The sequence below is a fragment of the Crotalus tigris genome, unplaced genomic scaffold, assembly GCF_016545835.1.
Source record: "Crotalus tigris isolate CLP2741 ecotype Arizona unplaced genomic scaffold, ASM1654583v1 scf7180000019599.1365583, whole genome shotgun sequence".
Taxonomy (NCBI): Eukaryota; Metazoa; Chordata; class Lepidosauria; order Squamata; family Viperidae; genus Crotalus; species Crotalus tigris.
This window is the reverse complement of record NW_024097615.1, coordinates 147639-160764: the sequence shown is the minus strand read 5'-3', so window position 1 is coordinate 160764 and position 13126 is coordinate 147639. Positions and strand designations below refer to the sequence as shown.

Below are 13126 nucleotides of genomic sequence, written 5' to 3'. Positions count from 1 at the left end.
TCAAGCAAACACAATTGGTTAAAAATTCCAAGTATTTCAGTTAACTTATTTAATCTCCCTAAAAGCAACTAAAATATGTTTTAATCTTTCATTGGGAACCACCCAGAGTTCATTGAAAAATGGGCAGCTATATAAATATGTAAATATTTTAAAGAAATTAAATATTAGATTATATTTTGCTTTAAAGAAATAAAGTTAAGGTAGGAAGTAATAATAATAAAGTGGGAAGGGACCTTGGAGATCATCTAGTCCAACCCCTTGCTCAGGTAGGAAACCCTATACCATTTCAGACAAATGGCTGTCCAGTCTCTTCTTAAAAACTTCCAGTGTTGGAGCCTTCACTGTTTCTGGAGGCAGGTGGTTCCACTGGTTAATTGTCAATAAAAAGCTTATTTTTTTCTAATAGCTACTAAATTCCTATATCTATATTGAAATAGGTTCTATTACTTTTGAAAATTATACCAATTGGCTGCTTAATTTTTAAGGGATTGGCTTTCGTAAAAAGACAGGGAAAGAAAACCATATTTTATTTCCGATGAAGCTGGGCTATGCAGAACTTTGGACTCCATTTTCCAAAAATGCCCTTGCTTCATACAAAAAACATTAGGTTTCCATACACAAAATAAATAGTTAAGGATTCCAGAATGTAATCTTTCAATACATTATCTCAGAAAGAGATGCAACGATTGTATTTTATGACCTTCCTTGCCACAGTTCTTAAGTGAATCACGCAGGTGTTAAATTAGTAACTCGGTTGTTAAGTGAATCTGGCTTCAGGACACAGCGACCGTCATAAACATGGTCAGCTGCCGAGTGTCTGAATTTTGATCACATGACTATAGAGACGCTGAAATCGTCATAAGTATGAAAAATGGTCCCAAGTCACTTTTCCCAGTGCCGTTGTAACTTCGAACGTCCACTAATGAATTGTTATAAGTCGAGAACTACCTCTACATGTATCATTTTGTATAGTGCAAGGGTAGGCAACCTCGGCTCTTTTATGACTCGTGGACTTCAACTCCCAGAATTCCTGAGCCAGCATGGCTCAGCTTGGAAACCTCTCCCTTTCCCCTCAGCACGGCTGGCTCAGGGATTCTGGGAGTTGAAGTCCACCAGTCATAAAAGAGCCAAGGTTCCCCACCCCTGCCCTATATCAGGGGTCCTCAACCGTGGCTCTTTTATAACTTGTGGACTTCAACTCCCAGAATTCCTGAGCCAGCATGGCTCAGCTTGGAAACCTCTCCCTTTCCCCTCAGCGTGGCTGGCTCAGGAATTCTGGGAGTTGAGGTCCACGAGTCATAAAAGAGCCAAGGTTGCCTACCCCTGGTATAGTATAACACAGTGGTTCTCAACCTTTTTAATGCCACGACCCCCAACCGGTCGTAAGTTGAGGACTACTCAGCCGGTCGTAAGTCGAGGACTACTCAACTGGTGCAGCACCGTTTGCAGAATGGGACTTTTGGCGGGCTCAGCAGGGCAGAGACAGCCTGGACAATTCCTATTGGCTTTTGAAAGCCAATAGAATTAGACTCTATTCAAGAGAGTCTGTTCTATTGGCTTTCAAAAGCCAATAGAATAAAAGGGAGTAGCACAGCTAAGGAAAAGGGGAAAAGAAAATGGCGGACTGCGTTGTTTGGCGACCCCCGTGAAATGGTCGTTCGACCCCAAATGGGGTCCCGACCCACAGGTTGAGAACCACTGGTGTAACAGAATACAGAACATATCAAAATCCACAGAAATAGCATGTAAAATATGTGTCATAATATTAAACGTCAGAGCAGCGAATTATTTTAAAAACACCGTAGGAGGGATGAATAAAACAATGAATAATATTAAATTATGCCTGAGCAGTTACTGGGGTGGCTAAGCCTTGGATGGACATCTTGCTGGTTTACCCATTGGACAGCACTGCCCTAAAGATGACTGTATTTCATGCAGGGATCCAGGGAACCTTCTGTGGGGGCACTCGGTCACAGTGTGATATAGAATTTGGAGGATGTTCCCACAGTCACAATGGCTTAACTAATATCAGGTGAGGAAAAGACCACATGCCAAGCAGAAATCCTGTTGAGTTGAAGGGGCTTGTCCCAACTCGTGTTACTCTTATACATTAACACTTATCTAACTGCAAATTACAATTTGAAACACATGAAGGACATGCTGTTCTCCCAACAGAACAAAGTTTTATTGACAGCATCAATCACTGGGTGGAATGAGTCATTTTGAGCCTCCTGTTTAATCATGATGGCTCCATACCTGTGCTTGGATTTGAGAAGCATTTAGAAACCATTGAAAGAAATCATTCATTTATCTTCACTTTCCCCCAAGTTAACTAGGCTGAAATATGTTACATTATTCACCAATGAAACAAAACAGAATTAATTAGTCTTGCCAATCTGGGCTATCACAACACACGGATGATCATCAATCTTCATTTAAGTCGCCCCATAATCAATCCATACATCACAGGTTAATTAAATTGATTCTGCTCACATTTGGGTCTGTTTTCATGCACAGCCGGGTGGAAAGTTCTAATTTGACTCTTAATTCTTCTCATTTATTAACAATTTGCCCAATGCAAATGATCACCAGTTTCGTGCTCTTTATCATCGACTTTCAAGTAACTTCAGATATGAAAATGATCAATAACATTATTAAAATAAACTAAACAACTTCTCTCTAAAAACCAGCTTTATTATTCAGGGTTTCCTCCCTGGAACAGATTGGTAAAACCTCACGACACATTTTCATCTGGGGGGGGGGAGCTTCGATTTCTGTAAATATTAAATAAATATTTTTCCTTAAATAAAAAGTGAAGCCCTCAGAATTACAGGGCTCAGTAGGTAAGAAAAAGGAACTGTAGATTTCAGGTAAGCTGTGTTTTTACTTTTCATGTTAGAGCTAATTACATTTTATTAGCAGCATGGGACTCCCTGTAGGGCAGCAATATTCCCTCTCTGCTGTTAACTAACTATGTAACAAAACAATCGAGCTGAGCCAATTGCAAGGCAATAACAGCATGCATACTTCCGGTGCAAAAAAAATCATACATTTTTATCTGAGTATTGTTGCTGTTGTTCGTTGTGAAGTCGTGTCCCACCCATCGCGACCCCAGGGACAACGTTCCTCCAGGCCTTCCTGTCCTCTACCATCTTCTGGAGTCCATTGAAGCTCACGTCTACTGCTTCAGGGACTCCCTCCAGCCACGTCCTTTTCTGTTGTCCCCTTCTTCTTCTCTTGCCCTCCATCTTTCCCAGCATCAGGCTCTTCTCCAGCGAGTCCTTCCTTCTCATTAGGTGGCCAACGTCCTTGAGTTTCAACTTCAGGATCTGCCCTTCTAAAGAGCAGTCGGAGTTGATCTCCTCTAGGACTGACCGGTTGGATCGCCTCGCAGTCCAAGGGACTCACAGGAGTCTTCTCCAGCACCAGAGTTCAAAGGCCTCCATTCTTTGGCGCTCAGCCTTTCTTATGGTCCAACTTTCACAGCCCTACATTGCAACTGGGAAAACCATGGCCTGGACTATACGCACTTTTGTTGGCAGGGTGATGTCTCTGCTTTTTAGTATGCTGTCTAGATTTGCCATAGCTTTCCTCCCCAGGAGCAAGCATCTTCTAATTTCTTGGCTGCAGTTCCCATCTATGGTGATCTTGGAGCCCAGGAAGATAAAAATCTGTCACTACCTCCATTTCTTCCCCATCTATTTGCCAGGAATTGACAGGGCCGGATGCCATGATCTTGGTATAGCTGAGTATATCACAGTATAAAATAGATACTTACAACATATATGGTCTGATTCTGCAGATCAGGCGTGAAGGCCGCCTTTTTAAATAAACGCACGAAATCGTTGAATGTGTCACAGGATGCAAACGAAGGATTTCCTTCTTCAATGAAGAGGCATTGCAACTGTCTCAATATTTCTTCCAGAAGTAATCTGGAAGTAAAACATTCGGCACAATTCACAAACACATGAGGAAGCTGAAAAGAAAGAGAACAAAATACAGGTTTCCTTCTGTTTTATTATTACAAGGCTCTCCACGGCAAACCTAACTTGGACTGTTTACAAAGTAACAAAACAATAAGAAAGCAACTGTCTAAGACTCAAAGATATGCTAACTCATTAATTACAGTTAATCTGTAAAAATCACTAAATAACTAGAACCAGAAGGCTGCATGGTAATGCCATCCCAAGAACACCATATATAATCATGAATATTGTAGGTCCATGGGTGTAGAAGCCAACTCTAGAAATTACAACCGAAATACCAGGAAAAATGTGTCAGGTATAATTAAGCTGACATCTGAATTTTAAACCACAGTGACAGCTGGGAAACGGCAAATTGTTACCTTATCATTTATAAGACCATGCAATTTTAAGGCTGTGACAGGCTTTTTTTAAAAAAAAAAAAATCTAAGCTCTGGCCTGCAATTTTGGGGAGTGTATTTTGCAACCTAAAATTCTCAGCTTATATAAAGTAAGTCCCATTCAAATTTACAAGTCTTACTTTTGAGTACAGCTCACTATCCCGCTTTTAAATGCATTTGATTGGTAGGTACTTACTGATTGGGATGGATATGTATCAATCAGTATATAGTAAAAGGTAAAAGAATCTCTGTGGATTTTATTCTGCTATAGCAGTCCTTGCCAACTATAGGGGGCAATGCTCATCTCCGTTTCAAGGCCATTCGAAGACATTCCCACGGTCATGTGACCACCACAAGGCGCTGTTACCTTCCCACCGAAGTGGTTCCTATTTATCTACTCACATTTGCATGCTTTCAAACTGCTAGATTGGCAGGAGCTGAGGCAAGAACAGGAGCTCACCCCCGCTGTGTGATGCTCGGGTCTCAAACCTCAACATCTTAACCATCATGCTGCCCTATATGCATGTGTGTGTGTGTGTGTGTTTTGTGTGTGTGTGTGTGTGTGTGTACCTATACTAGTCTCCCACTAACTCTTTGTCAGCCAGAAAAATTTTGAATTTACAGTGTTCACAGTATGTGACGTCTGCCTGCAAAACATGCTCCTAGATTGAAGTGAAAATGCACAACACAGACTAATTTATCCTATACTTGGTAGACTGGGTGCTCCAGCCAACACACAATATAGGTTTTTTTGTTTTGTTTTGTTTTCTGAGGTTTTCGCGGGTGTTTTTCGACTTTGTCGAAACGTCGCCAAGACACTTCCAATTTTACGTGGGAGAAAACCCGAATAACCAAAGACCCATACACACACACACACACACACACACACACAAACCAGCCACCCAATATAATGACTTGCTGTAAATTGATTGCAATATGCAATGCATGCAGTTATGTTCAAAAAGACACGGTGAAAAGGTTGCCGGTAAATAGAGAACAAATTAATCACATTCAACCACCATTATAAATAAGAGCTGGGAAAAATACAACATAGCGTCAAGGCATCCGAGAAGACCCGCGGTGGGAATTCAGACTAGGTAGGATATGACAAAAATCAGAAACTCGATGAGTCTACTGGTAAAAAAGTAAACAATAACACACTACTTATTTGGCTTACCCCTTTTCTAAATACAACTCTTACTTCTTTATAAGGACAAGGAAGTATACATTTTGAGCATAGATGGGTCGTAATTCACAATTACTGACACTAGGCTAAAGGCAGCTGCAGAAAATTGTTAATTTGCTGCCCATTGGCCCTACTCCCCTTCACCCAAATAGAAATAAATAGAAATCTGGTTTTCTGGATTATTTTTATGCTTTGGCCACACCCTGCCAAAATGTTTCTGGACAACCCCACTTAACGTAATGAATGTTAAGATGTTTCTCTATATCAAATGTGAATCCCTGCTTAAAGGAAGGAACAAAAAATAGCATTTCAGGTTTTTTTCAAAATCCTTTTTTTTTTTTTTAAGAGAAAACTGATAAAGTAGATCATTCTTACCTCCAAGATTTTTAGAAGAGTCTGCACCACATAAGTCTTTCCACTGGATGTGTGTCCATATATGAAAAGGGCTCGAAAGCTAAAGTGTTGGCGCTAGGAAATAATATATACATACGTATTTAGGAGGTTTTTTTTTTTTTTTACTTTAAGCATACCCTGTCCTTTGTTTAAATGGTTTTGAGGACTTTGACTAATTTTTTTTTTTTTTTAACGTTAGCACAGGGGTAGGCAACCTTGTTTCTTTTATGACTCGTGGACTTCAACTCCCAGAATTCCTGAGCCAGCCGTGCTGAGGAGAAAGGGAGAGGTTTCCAAGCCGAGCCATGCTGGCTCAGGAATTCTGGGAGTTGAAGTCCACAAGTCTTAAAGCTGACAAGGTTGAGGACCTCTGATACAGGGCAGGGGTGGGGAACCTTGGCTCTTTTATAACTCGTGGACTTCAACTCCCAGAATTCCTGAGCCAGCCATGCTGAGGGGAAAGGGAGAGGTTTCCAAGCTGAGCCATGCTGGCTCAGGAATTCTGGGAGTTGAAGTCCACGAGTCATAGAAGAGCCAAGGTTGCCTACCCCTGCATTAGCTGAACAATGATTGATCTTGCTTAAAAAGGCAGCAGCTACCTTTTATCAGGGCAAAAGCACTCCTAATACATCAAATACTAAGGACTAAGGTTCAAAAACATCAATGGCCTGAAGCCAGCATCGAAGCTCCAAAAACGCTACACTATCCGCATGGTCAAATTAAGGCAAGGTCCAGGGAAAAAACTGTTAATTGTTGATTAGAATTCCTTCTGTATAAAATGAATTCTCCAAATGTACGCACCAATTGCTCTTTCTCACCAAACAGACATGAAGTACATACAGAAAAATGCAAATTTCGACTTGCATGTCTATGTCCTTTAACAGAAACAGCAAAGTGAGAATGAGGCAGGCAGAAAGAAAGAAAGACAGAGACACAGACAGAGACAGAAAGACAGAGACATACAGACAAAGAGAGACACAGATAAAGAGAGAGACAGACAGACACAGATAGATAAGACAGAGACAGACAGACAGAGAGAGAGAAAAAGTGAAAACAAAACTGAATGAGGCAAAAGAGGACCTTGAGAAGGAAGGGGAAAAAAAGGAATCCTGAAAGTTAACATCACAAATAGTTAAAAAGTTGGCAGGCAAGTGGATCTTCCCAAGCCTCATCTTCAAGGTGACATCTTCAAATGCACTTTTTGAAATCTCTCTATGGAGATTCTCAGTCAGTCATCCAGGTCAAGGTTGTCTCAAGGTGTTTTTCAAAAGGCAACTGGACCTCCTTGATTTTTTTCCCCTAACATTTCCCTTCCCATCCAAGAGGCTTCTTGGATGAAAAGTGAAACATTAGGGGGGGCAAAAAACCCAAAGAAAGTCCAGTTGCCTTTTGAAAAACACCTTTGGGACAGCATTGTCTCTGCTTATTCTCATTTCCTGCCCCATTGCTGTGAGCAAACAGAAGGAGACCTCACCTTGTGCCTCACTCATATGTAATTGTTTTAAATAATACATCCTCAATTTCAATTGAAGTAACAAGCCCGTTTGTTGTTAATTCTTTGGATGGGAGCAGAAAAATGAAATCTTGTGTAAAGATATAACAGCAGTCCCTGTAAAGAGCTAAACAAGAGATGTATGGCAGCACCCCACCAAATACTCGTAACAATCCTAAAAAAAAAATCATAACAATCCCCCTTATTTTACAAGAGGTTCCTGGAAAGTGAAAAGCTTAAACTGATGTTTCTCGTCCCAATAAATAATACACTGCCAGAGGTGAGGAGTTGAAATAATCTTAAAAACAACCCTTCCTTTGTCATACAAAACATGATGCCTCAAAGTAAAAAAAAACAAGACCCAGCATCTTTTCAGAAAAAAAAGATATATATATAAAAAGGGGGCACCTCTCCAAATATTGACAATAAGGTGGATGCTTGAGCTTCTCGACAAGGTATCATGCCTTCCAGTTGAAGCAATTTTGCTTCGGGATACTCTGGGTGTTTCAAAGCTGACATCTTAGCTTCTGTTTCTGTGGCAGCTTCAGGAATGCAGGAAGGCCTGAAAAATGAAAACGGTAGTTAAGATTTCCCAGGAGAACATATTGGCTATGTACTGAGTGACAATATTTTCAATCAGGTTACAACCTGTTTTATCTTCTATATAATCTATATAAATAAAAATGTAAACGTTCGTTTGTTCAAAATCTTAAATCTCCGCAAGTTCTTTACCGATTGCTTTGAAATTTTGAAACAACGTTGCGTTCCAATATGCGCGAGTTTTTATATACCTATATTATATAGATGTCACACCTGGGACAGGTAAAAGCATGCTTTTTGAAAAACAGCACCATCTGTTGGACGTAAAAGCAACACGCCCACGTGCGCTTTCTCTTTTCTTTCTTTTCCATTTAACCAGACTGAGCCACAGCAACGCGTGGCCGGGTACAGCTAGTTAAAAATAACAAAGCATCACCGACACCTTAGGTGTTCACTTGTAGCTCAATATTTGAGGGGGGCGGTCAAGGTACTTTATAAACACAGGCTGTCCTCGACTTACCACCAGAACTGAACCCAAAATTTCCATTGCTAAGTGAGACAGTCGTTAAGTGAATTTGCCCCATTGGATGACGTTCCTTGCCACAGTTGTTAAATGAATCCCTGCAGTTGTCAAATTAGTCACACCGTTGTTAAGCGAATCTGGCTTCCCCATTGACTTTGCTTGTCAGAAAGTCGCAAAAGGAGATCATGTGACCCGGGGGGGGGGGACGCTGCAACCATCATATATACGAGTCAGTTGCCAAGCGCCTGAATTTTGATCACGTGACCTTGGGGATGCTGCAATGGTGGTAAATGTGAAAAATGGTCCTAAATCATTTTTTTTTTCAGTGACGTTGTAACTTTGAACACTCAGTAGATGAACTGTTGTAAGTCCAGGGCTACTTGTATAACATTAGCCAGACAGGGCCTCACCAAGATTTTCTGACCTTTACAGCAGGGTAACGACAATGAAAATCCAGAAAACCAGATTTTTCTCCCCTATATTATTAACTAGCTGTACCCGGCCACGCGTTGCTGTGGAGCGGCGGAACGTGATCGCCGTGCTCGCAACCGTGCATCCTCAAGTCTGGCTGCACGCTGCTCTGCTGTTTCCTCGGCACGCATTTGAGCCATTCTTTGTCTGTTTCGCTCGTTCGCTGATGCCCGTTCTTCCTCAGTTTGATTTGCAATTACTCGTCGCACTGCTTCCGCTCCGCGAGTACGACGACCTAAGTTTGATCTTCTGCGAGGCATTATTTGGATGAACTAGAGCAGATCGATTGCACTGAAAAAGAAGAAAGAAAGTTGTAACGAAAACGTATAAAATTGCAAAACATTAAAAAAGGGAAAAACACGGACTAAAAAAACAAAGAAAAAACAAAAAAATAAAAAATACGAAATATTTCAATTCAAACACAGATCAATCGACACAAGCTCAATTCCACCGCCAATCGCACTGAAAAATAAGAAAAACAGGTAAAAAAACGAAATGAAAAACAATGAAAAAAGAAAAAAATAAACTATACTCACGAAATGAACGCTGTGGTAAACGACACAGCTCAATTCCAACGCAATGTCACACGAAATAATGAAATCAAAATGAAAATAAATCGAAATCTATGAAAATTCAATTTAACAATGCAATCGGAAACACTGAAATGGAATTGTAAAATTGGAAATTTGGAAATCGTAAATCGGAAACATTGAAATGGAATCGTAAAATCGTAGCGTGTGTTGCTTTTACGTCCAACAGATGGGGCTGTTTTTCAAAAAAGCATGTTTTTACCTGTCACAAGTGTGACATCTATATAATAGTAGGTATATAAAAACACGCGCGTATTCGAATGCAACGTTGTATCAAAATTTCAAAGCAATCAGTGAAGAACTTTCGGAGATTTAAGATTTTGAACAAACGAACATTTACATTTTTATTTATATATAGAAGATTATATATCCAGTATACACAAGGTAAATAATCTAACAGGCTAATATAAATGCATGGTTTTTTGTACAACTGTATTGTACAAAAAGACAAGTAGGCTACAGTACTGCAATTAATGCAACTTTAAATATATATTCGACAAGGTTACATTCACAATTATGTGAGCTACACTGGATTCACATTTCAAAATTTGCAGAACACATTCACCGTAATCCAACAGGCCGATTAGAATGACATCCTAGCCTAAAATATATTACCGCAACTGGGTAGTCTTGTTTAAAAACATATAATTTCTTCAAGAAGAAAACATGAAAAATGTAAGGGGAAAAAATTCTTAATGTGATTTTTTTGTTGTTAAACATTAAAGTAAAAAATGTCGTTTTCACTATATATATATTGATGGCAGTGTTTATTAGTATACTAAAGATAATACAGTAAAACCGTATTTTTATTTTCATGTTTTAATCCTGTTCTGTATATTGCCTAGATTCACTATGATCAAGGTAGCACAGAATCTGTTAAATAAATAAATACTAGGATAAATTCAGCAATTCAGTACTTCCTCTATGCTATTCAATATTGATATTAGCATTATTATATTATTTCCCGTATAAATTGAGAATTCTATTCTTCTCTGCCATATGCCTTGTTTAATACATATTTAATTGCTTGCATTACACATAAAATACTTCCTTTCCATTTTTCTTGTAGGGACATAGATCACGACAACAAAGATGAAAGGAACATTTGATGTGTATTAAATGTAAGATTACATTAATTTCCTTAACTCTTAATTATAAGAGATGTTACAAGTAGGCCTACCGTCTTGACATTGTATTAAAAATAAGAGTGATCACTTCAGTGATTGCTCATTGTAAATTCTGGATGGTGAAAAGAAAAAAACTATCCTTGTCTTAAAGATAATAATCAAGTCTTATTTTAGATTGATATGTTGTGCAAACCTATAATCTAAAACTGGTATATACTTCAGTGCACTGCACAAATTAAAAAGCTAAGTTAACCATGGCTAAAACTTCTACAGGAATAGTAGGAGAGAAATTAACATGATAGATTAAGTTAAAACTTAAGCCCATTTTTTCCAATGAAAATTAAATTCAGCTAACTGGAGGATGGATGTCTCCTTCTGTACTACAGGTCATCCTCAACTTACGACCACAACTGAGCCCCAAATTTCTGTCACTAAGCAAAACATTCAAGTCAATTTTGCCCCATTTTAAGACCTTTCTTGCCAGTTGTTAAGTGAATCACTGCAGTTGTTTAGTTAACACAGTTGTTAAATGAATCTGGCTTCCTCCATTGACTTTGCTGGTCAGAAGGCGCAAAAGGGCATCACATGGCCCCAGGATGGTGCAACCGTCGTAAGTATGAATCAGTTGTCAAGTGTCTGAATTTTGAACACATGCCCACAGGGATGCTGTAACGGTCATAAGTGTGAAAAACCAATCCCAACTCAGTTTTTTCAGTGCTGTTGTAACTTCGGTCACTAAATGAACTGTTGTAAGTGGAGGACTGCCTGTAATCCGACAGATCTAGAGAAACCCAGGCTGGAGAAGCTAAAACTTACACCCGACCTTTCGTTTGCACACATAGATAGATAAGATAAGATATTATAGGTAGATAGAGATATGATATGATAGATATAAGATATTATAGTAGATATATGATTTATAGATAAGAGAGATGAGAGACATGATAGATAGCGATATGATAGATAGATAGATAGATAGATAGATAGATAGATAGATAGATAGATAAGCTATTATAGGTAGATAGAGATATGATAGATGATATGATAGAATAAGATAGATATTATAGGTAGATATATGATTGATAGATAATATAGAGATAGAGACATGATAGATAGATAGATAGATAGATAGATAGATAGATAGATAGATAGACAGATAACGTGATATAGAGATATGATAGAGATATATTATAGGTAGATATGATAGATGATAGATATATTATAGGTAGATAGAGATATGATAGCGATATATGATAGATATAAGATAGATATTATAGGTAGATATATGATCGATAGAATAGAGATGATAGAGACATGATAGATAGCAATATGATAGATATAGATAGATAGATAGATAGATAGATGATAGACGTGATATAGAGATCTGATAGGGAGATATTACAGGTAGATAAGATATAATAGATAGATGACAGATAGGTAGGTAGCAATATGACAGATAGACCTTTATTGCCTTTTTTTTACTGTGGGCACACTGGCACACATTAAAAATGGAATTTAGTTGCTTGCTCTCAAAGTGTACACATACACAACACACATTTAAACATGCTATATACAACATATGTATAAACCTACACCCTTACATATAAATAACATATAAATATTAATCACAGTCCATCTTGAGTACATAACAAATACCAGCCCCAGGCCCGTAGGCCTTTCTAAGGAAGGGTCGAGCAGGAGGGAGGGGGTTAGGGCAGCCCCAAGCCAGGCCTCCCTCCCTCCATCACCCCGAGAGATTTGGAGGATGGAGGTAGAAAGGCTGCGCCGCCGAGGTAGGAAAACCGAGGCCCCTTTACGACTTGTGGACTTCAACTCCCAGAATCCCTCAGCCAGCCAGGCTGAGCCACAGCGGCTCAAGGAATCCTGGGAGTTGAAGTCCACAGGGGGCAAAGTGGCCATAGTTTCCTCACCGCTACTTGGGAGATGGCGACGGCCACCTGAGCGGCCAAGCCGACCGCGCGAAGCGAGGCGACGCTCCCCGAAAGGCCCCGCCAGGATCGAAAAGAGCCTGAATTTGCCCCTTCCCGCGACGCCTCAGAAACCTACCGCCGCCGCCATGGCCGCCGCTAAAAGTGCGGGAAAAAGGCAGAGGAAACGCCAAACGTTCTCCCACAGCGCGAGAGCTACGTCATAAAAGAGCTTTTGATTGAACCGCTCCGCCGTCACTCAGACAGGCTTCCCAATAGAACTGCGCGTCGATCTCGGGGGTGGGAGGACGGGTAGGGTATAAAAGCTCTCCGCCGGCGCGTTGCCTTGCCAGAATTGGTTTTGTTGCTGAGCTTTTATGTCCTGTTTTGAAGGAAGGTGGTGCTTATTATTCTTCTCTCCAAGGGGGGAAATAGCACCACTTTCTGGTTTTATATTGGGGAGAGGGCAGCCAGTTTCTGGTTTTATATTGGGGCGGGAGAGGGCAATTGTGA

General features: G+C 39.9%; 1 protein-coding gene across 3 annotated transcripts in view; it reads right to left on the bottom strand.

Annotated features, from left to right (window-relative positions):
• Positions 1–12887, bottom strand: part of ORC5 (origin recognition complex subunit 5) — a 66313-nt gene extending 53426 nt beyond the window's left edge. The window contains exons 1-5 of one of the 3 annotated variants that reach the window (XM_039363811.1): positions 12753–12834; positions 8996–9259; positions 7843–7996; positions 5925–6017; positions 3779–3976 (exon numbers count right to left, since the gene is read on the bottom strand). In XM_039363811.1, coding sequence (XP_039219745.1) covers positions 3779–3976; positions 5925–6017; positions 7843–7996; positions 8996–9228 — 678 coding nt within the window. In that variant the 5' untranslated portion in view covers positions 9229–9259; positions 12753–12834. Of the gene's footprint in view, positions 1–3778; positions 3977–5924; positions 6018–7842; positions 7997–8995; positions 9260–12752 lie in introns of all 3 variants that reach the window. The other 2 variants (XM_039363813.1, XM_039363812.1) reach the window with 2 other exon arrangements.
• Between the last annotated feature and the right edge of the window lie 239 nt (positions 12888–13126).